Source organism: Poecilia reticulata, linkage group LG2, assembly GCF_000633615.1.
Source record: "Poecilia reticulata strain Guanapo linkage group LG2, Guppy_female_1.0+MT, whole genome shotgun sequence".
Classification (NCBI taxonomy): Eukaryota; Metazoa; Chordata; class Actinopteri; order Cyprinodontiformes; family Poeciliidae; genus Poecilia; species Poecilia reticulata.
The window spans coordinates 38,237,778-38,245,624 of NC_024332.1; the positions used below are offsets into that span (position 1 = coordinate 38,237,778).

At 37.1% G+C, this 7,847-nt stretch overlaps 1 protein-coding gene across 6 annotated transcripts in view; it reads right to left on the reverse strand.

Moving 5' to 3' along the window:
* Window positions 1-7,847, reverse strand: part of lrp1bb (low density lipoprotein receptor-related protein 1Bb) — a 316,436-nt gene that overhangs the window by 86,600 nt on the left and 221,989 nt on the right. For all 6 annotated transcript variants that reach the window (XM_008402891.2, XM_008402881.2, XM_008402905.2 and 3 more), the window contains exons 36-41: window positions 7,271-7,405; window positions 6,474-6,603; window positions 4,407-4,533; window positions 4,110-4,261; window positions 3,499-3,623; window positions 2,675-3,046 (exon numbers count right to left, since the gene is read on the reverse strand). In XM_008402891.2, the coding sequence (XP_008401113.1) occupies window positions 2,675-3,046; window positions 3,499-3,623; window positions 4,110-4,261; window positions 4,407-4,533; window positions 6,474-6,603; window positions 7,271-7,405 (1,041 nt within the window). The remainder of the gene's footprint in view (window positions 1-2,674; window positions 3,047-3,498; window positions 3,624-4,109; window positions 4,262-4,406; window positions 4,534-6,473; window positions 6,604-7,270; window positions 7,406-7,847) is intronic.

Here is a 7,847-nt window from a genome sequence, read left to right on the forward strand (position 1 = left end):
TTGTTTTAAATTGTAAGAGTTTTTATTTTTTATTGTTATGTTGTGTTTTAATGTAYAGCACTTTGTATCAGCTGTGGTTGTTTTAAAGTGCTTTATAAATAAAGTTGGTATGGTATGGAATGGTATGCTTTGCCATAATGCACAGCAGGAAACGTGACTAAAACCAAACACAACATATCAGTACAAACACCTCATATGTGTAGTCAAGGTCTGTGGTGGAATAAAGATGATTTGGGCTTGTTTGTTTAAAGCCACAGAACCAGCTGGTCACTCAACACAAAGTCAACTCCCAAACAAGTTCTGAACATCTCAGTACATTTTCAGTGAGTTTTTGCAATGCTCAGAAAACTGCAAAAAACAGTCAGTGAGTTAAATGCTRAAGTTGAGGAACCTTGATGAAGTCTGAACAAAATGGCTTGTTTGGAAGGGTTGCCAGAAGAAAGGGCTTTTCTTTAGTAAAAACAAACAAACAAACAAAAGAAGCGCAATAACTTTTAAAAGAACATCAGATAAGACCAAAGTTGAGATTTTGCCATGATGCTCRGTGTGATGTCTGACAAAAACAGACTAAGACAGCATGTCAACACAAACACTTCAAACTAGCTGCAAAGCATAGTGACTTATTCTTTAGCTTTTAGAAAATGACAACTAGAATCACTGCTGTCAAATATAAACCTGTTACATCATTAGGTGTTATAGGTTGACTTATGGCTGTATTGACATTAACACAAAGTCAGAATCTATYTTTGTTTTATTTGGTTACAAAGTTATTAAATATGTTTAACACAGGACTTTTAAAAAACAAAATAGAAAAACAACAACAAAAAAACTTCTTTGTTTTTTGAACAGAAATGAATGAATGTTTATTTCAACAAATCAGTTCAAATAATAAAGGTGATACCAATACATGCTACTCTAGAAAAGTGTGAAGCTTTAAATATGACTTAAMTAAATCACGGGCAGTCAAATCTAAGTTGCTTTATTTTAGGCTTTCAGAACATGCACTGTATTATACAAAAATKCTAATATTTGTGTTTGTTTATATGCAAAGCCAAGCTGTGACATCTATGCCAGTTATACGATTAAATTAATTTGTTTTYTTATGGATGGAAAGCTAATTTACTTTGTGTCAATTATTAAAGTTAGGAGGATTTCAAAATAATTGTAGGTGAATTAAACATTAACACAAATTTTGCATGGCATCCAAGTGCAACATATAGCAAACCTGATMTATCCTCATCCTTGTTTTTGCACACTAGTTTTTCTAAACTCATAAACCACCTCTAAAATACTTAAGACTCTGCCTGAGTCAGCTGACAACTAATTAATAGTTTGCAATAAAAGCTGTCTGGCAGCTTGGGGTTGCTCACAAATTGTTGGCCACGCGAGGGAGTAATTAATGGGGGACACAGAGTTTAATTAGGGAAATATGGATGATTAACATCGTCACCTTTCCTCAATGATGGGATTCAGTAAAAAAAATAACAAAAGGCCTAATTTTACACACAGTTCAGTRTTTGATGCTGCCTTAAAGTGCCCCAATGCTTCTAATTCTGCTTTGAACCAACACTAAATACAAAACCGGGGACAGTCAMAATGTCCTGAAGCTAATCTTTGCATTATGGCTGCATACAACGTGAATATGCGAAAGTGTTGTTGACTGAAAAACTCAAGCGGTGCTTCAGCAAAATTTTTGGACCTCTTTCATTCTGCATTTCACAAGTGGCAAGGCGTGAAGGACACCAACACTCCTGACAGATGGTTCTTGATAATGCCTGTTCATTTCAAGAAGATAAATAAATAAGCAGAAAGCTCCCTCAGCAGGAGCGTGGGAGATGGGATGGGGGATGGGTGAGAATGGATCAGTAACACTCTGCTAGTCTTCCTGTGTAAGAAGAGGATGGGAAGGTGCTGAGCTCTGCTCCCTGTGGAAACTTTGCAGAATGGAAGAGAATGCAAGCTGTGGAGAAGAGATACTTCAGCTGTTTATCTCACTCCAACCATGCTCATCAAGATGGGATTGGCTGACATTTGGTGATTAATAAATGGAGATGGACCCTTGTTTAATTGGTAGCAGTGAACTAGGAGGAAGCTTAGAAACACATTGAGAATAGTTTTGAAAGGAATGGCTTTCTTTTAAAGAGTACAAGGTGAAAAAACCCCAGAATCCTTTGTGACATTGACCCAAACAGAATGCAATTGATTATTTGTTGATAGCAACACAACTATTTAATCAAAAATAAAGTAAAGATTCTAGTAAAGTAAAGTATTTATAAAAATATATATATATATATATATATATGAAAATAATGCTGTAGCTACAATAATTTAGTTCAAATAACTGTGCCACAGATGGTTTAGGTAAAAACAGCTTCTAAACATGTGAACTGAATATATATACTCAAATGAAAGACTGGTTTTAAAGAAGAATATCTGTAAGAGATGATGTCACCGTAGACTTTTACCAGAAGTGTCAATAAATGTGTCTTTGGCTGTAGACATGGCATAAAAGGTATCATGAACCACCTGAAATTATTGTGCTTTTACACATGGCTACCTTAAAGTCCCAGAATTTATGTGCACATAAGAGCATGTCTGCAATAAAGAAATGTGGATAAAAGAAAGTAATTAATCTATAGTGGGAACACATTTTGCCAGAATGAAATCCACTTACTTTCTGCAATAATATATCGTCCTGCCCAGTCGTCGTTAATAATCTGTATATTTCCATAATGCGCATCACTGAAAAAGATCCGGTTGGTCCCAGATTTGCTCTGATTGTAGTCAAAGGCCAGTGCAACAATGTTCTTGAAGAAAGCCGGATTTTCCAGTGGCTGAACCGGTGAGTTGAGGTCATTCTCATCCGAGAGGTGGATGCTTTTCAGGATAGTCCTTTCAGAGAAGAGTAAATAACCTTCATAGCGCTCGCAGGCAAAACCGTCGTCTGCCAAGCGACCGTGGGCACAGGAGCAGGTTCGCCGACCGCTTCCCAGGTGAAAGCACAGCTGCTGGCAGCCTCCGTTGCCCCTGGCACAGGGGTTGGTGCCTTCAAAATACAACACATGTTCAGTTACCAGCTTGCCTTATTTCCTGCTTTGTGCAGTCAGGTATAATTTGTCCTGCCTATATATGACAGATGGGAAAACAACTATGACAAGTACAGAGCCTTGCAATATCATATTCCTGGAATTTATTCATACTTGACCATATTAGAGCCACAAACATCAACATAACATTGCTTACATTTGAACACTGATAAACATTAATAATTGTACTGCTGCTTAACTTGCACTACACTCACATTACTATCAGGTGCATCCTCACCTGCACTAGTCCAAAATTTGAGATTTGAAGCTTAACAAATAAACTTGATTGGTTTATATGTATACGTACATGAAAAAATTTATAAAACTGTAGATGTGTCAAACTAATTACAAAAGATGTAAAGTGACAGAATGTGTAATGAAAAATGAATCAGACTATAAAGTGAAATCCTACCTTTTTCCCTATCTCTGTTGAAAACTGTCACATCTTTCAAATTGACCCCTAGGCCACTCTTCATGGTTACATCCTCACTGGCGTCGGTCTTAAAAGCTCGGCGGATTGAGCCATTGGAATGGGCCCTGAACATCATTAACACAAAAAGTGATGGCAGCTAATAAATATATGTTTAAGAAATGTTCTAGTCTAGGTTTTGGTTGAGACAAGTTGAAGGGATAAAAAAGAAACAGCATTTTCTTGATAGAACTGATAAAAAGGGACATTACTCTTTTGCTTTTCTTTCCACAAAAAAGAAATGCATGCAGGTTAGTTGCACAAGACATTAGGGAGAAGTAAATTAACTGTTTTTACCACTAGTTTAAATGTGAGTCAGATGAAAAACATGAACCTAAATAAGCCATTATAACTGGGATGAAGAAGGATTTAGGATGCTGGTGACAAAGGTTTCTGTCTGCATTCACAAAAATAGGCTTTGACTTTTGGTAAGAACAATTGCTTTTTGTAATATTTTCACACGAGATGCTTGTCGACTTAGGTTGATGTTAAGTTAAAATACAGGGCCTTGCAGGCCAGGGAATTTGAGTGTATTTAGGAAAATAATAAATTACCTGTCAGACCAGTAGATGTAAGGCCCAAACACAGCCACAGAGAACAGATCTACGTTGGCCGCTGACATTACAATCTCCCGGCTCTCACCTGTTTCAAGGTTGATCCTCTCGATCTTATCTGTGCGTGCGTCGCACCAATATAATGTGTTTTCCTGGAAGGTAATTTAAAAAATGCAGATCAAAGACCACCCTCTTATGCACATTAAAATTTCACAAAGAAAGCAAAATGATAAAAGAGGAGGTGTAGGATATCCGAGTATATCAGGTTGAAGACAATGCTTGTGTTGTAGACTGTACCTCAAAGTCTATGGAAATCCCATTGGGCCATACGATGCCCGAATTAACGAGGGTAACTTGGTCTGAACCATCCAGACGAGAGCGGCCAATGCAGGGATTCTGCCCCCATTCGCTCCAGAAAAGGTAACTGTCAAGAATAATTGGACCCACACAAAAAGTGACCTTTACCCACTTGGCTTAATTTCCACAAAGAGAATAAGACAATGAAGCAAACCCACATTGGACACATCGGGCTAAAACGCTACAAGATAGAACAGATTACTGGACTTTAGGTGTGGATTACTGCCAGTATGTGTTACCTAACAGAAAATAATAAGAGCTCTACAATAAAACACAACTTAGACTGCAGATTATGTTTTGTCCTTGTTTGACACCCAGAACAACCACATACATTGGTTTTGATCTTAAGATCAACAAAGTACCTATTAAAACGCTTCAAGTCAGAACTTAGATGTCATCTGTCAATTTCTGCAATTTTCGAGAAAAAAAAAATCGAGCAATGGGAGACTGACATTAACCTGCAACTATTAGCCCTCCAGGTCATCAAGAGAAGTATTGACATTACTGTCATGGTAAATTTATGTAAGGGTTTGCCAACTGTGCCTCATTAGTCAATGGATGTGACAATATCAGGAAGTTCTTGCAACTAGGCAGCATTGGGATTTAAGGCGAAAACATATGGGAAGCACCAAGGTGCAACATCTGACATGCATACATTTTCAATATTGACACTTATTAGATGTGTTTAAACTGTGCTGAAACAGACTTAGCACAATTAGTGACTCAGCATATTACAAGGCAGCAACTTGATATATTTAAGCCCTCCGGGTGTGGTGAAGATCACTTGTCAAAGTTCAAATCGAGCATCGGAATAGGAAAAAAAGGGAATTAATTTACTTCAAATGGGATGATGGTGCCAGACAGGCTGGTGTGAGTATTTCAGAAAGCAGCCATTATACTTGGATTGTCATGCAAACCATCTGGTCTAAAAAGGGAAAACAGTAATGTGAGCAGCAGTGATGTGAAGGAAAATATCTTGTTGATGTCAGAGGTTGGTGGAGAAAAGGCAGATTGATGTGAGATGATAGAAATGTACTAGTAGCTTTATTCACCACTCGCTAAAAAGAAAACCATACTGGGTGCCATTCCTGTCAGGAAACTGGGGCTACAGTTCACACAGGTTCATCAAAACCAGACCACAGGGTGGAAACTGCTGCTTGATTCCATGAGTCTCAATTTCAGCTTCAACATTCATTTGGAAGGAATTTGATTTAAACCATATGGAAACAGATTCATGTTGCTTCATATCAGCAGATATGGCTCCTGCTGGTATAATTGTTTCGTTGTTCATAAATCGACTGAATTATGAAAACCTACACATAGTTTTAAAGATGGTGTCATATAAGTGGCTATGAGAGAAGTGCTTTGTAAAACATCTTAATTACATGCTAGAATAAAAGATCATGAACAATAAGTTGTTTCAAACAACTTAACATCTTTCCAGTTGTTGCGCATACCATCACAATGAAGTCACACATTTCTGAGGATTGGGTCTTTATGATTATAACCTAGATAACTACATATATATCTATAGTGTGCTCTAATGTTTCTCTGCTTTCACCTCTGACTACTCAAACATATGTTTATCGGCAGGCTAAACTGCGGGGAATGCCAGGAAAATGTTTTTAATATACATTCTCAATTGCCAATATCGAGGCAGTCTGGCATGAATCACTAAGAATACATTTTTCTCAATGTTTCTGTTTGATGCAGACATTAACAGAAGCTGCATGTGTACGGTCCAATGCTCAGCAAAGCTGGCAAGTAATTGGCTGACTGAATAGCTGCATCAATAAGCAGGTAAACAAACATGAAACCGTTCAAGTGCTCAGACAAGGTCTGGTGTGAGAACCAGTTTTTCTCATTAAGGAAAACGACAGAGTTTAAGTAATAATCAGTTTGCTATACATCCTCACACAATCAAAAACCCAACTGATCCCCCTGGTTGCAGCCTGTTGCACTGCACAACTGGACAACACAGTCATAAAACAGAGAGACATTCCTTACCCTTTTTGTGGATGAACAGCAATGGCTCTTGGCTGATCAAGTCCTTCAGATATCACCACTGAGCGATATGCACCGTTAAGGCGGGAGATTTCAATCAGATTAAAACCATGATCTGTCCAGTACAGATTTCCTGTGTAGACACAAAACGTTAATGCAAAAGAAACATAATCTACGATAGACAGGAATACACCGTGCTAATATGGTTAGGGAGACAGAAACCAGCTATTTGTGTATGGATACATATATTTGTTTTCACCATTGTTTTAACTGACTGATGTGATACAGTCAATAACATGTATTTGTAATTTATTACAGTAGTTGGAGGATCCAAGCCCATTTAAAAACTTAAAAATGAGACAAACATCCATGAAAATTCAGGTACTTGAAATTTATAATACACCACTTCAAATGGAAACAAGAAAAGCTATTGTAAGTGAAAACTTGTGAGGTGAACTTAATGGTATGAAAATTTTTAACATGTTCTTTAAATCTGACACCATAAACAATTTTACACCTCCTCTAGAGTCTTTTTGTTACCAAGTACTTCCTTTGATGAACATACTTTAAATAAAATGCAGTACATTAAGTCATATTGCATTTGTATTCTTGCAATGAATGATTTTACTTTGTTTGCTGAAGATTTTTTTGTTTTTTTATAGAGGAGCAACATTAAACCTAAGCTTCTACTTTCTGCCATAACTAGAATCAGTGAACAGAAAGTGAAAATCGTTCACTGTCACTAGCAAGCTGACAGGCTGTAGTAATAACACCATGATCTGGGGAGACACAATACTGACCAGCAATCCAGTCAACAGCGATGCCTTCGACTCGACTGATGCCTGTAGTAATGACGTCTTCCCGCCAGGTCTGATCACGTTTGGCACGGGATATTCTGTTGAGCCCCATATCTGTCCAGTACACTGTGTCATTTCCTGAAAATTACACCATACCATTAATGACAGGACATAATGGGATGATGAATGTTGCTGCCATGGGTGTAGTTACAGTTTTAAACAACTCTAAATTTTACTTTAGCACTGTCAGTTTTACCAAATGTCATGTAGTGCTAGAAAGGACCTCAAATTAAGAGCAGCATAAGGTACAAAATATGATGCTGGAGTATACAGGTTAATCTCAACAAAATAGAATTAATAAGGTAATTTATTTCAGTAGTTAGAAAAAAAAACTATATTGCATATCTAGATTTATTTCACACAAAATGACACATTCCTGTTCATTTTGATGATTACAGCAAGCAGCTAATGAAAAATCTAGTCAGTTTCCTATTAAATTTAAAGATTATTTCAAAGACCAACAAAAAGATATATTAATATACAGGGGTGAAAGTAGTTTAAAATTCTTGGGGGTTCTATG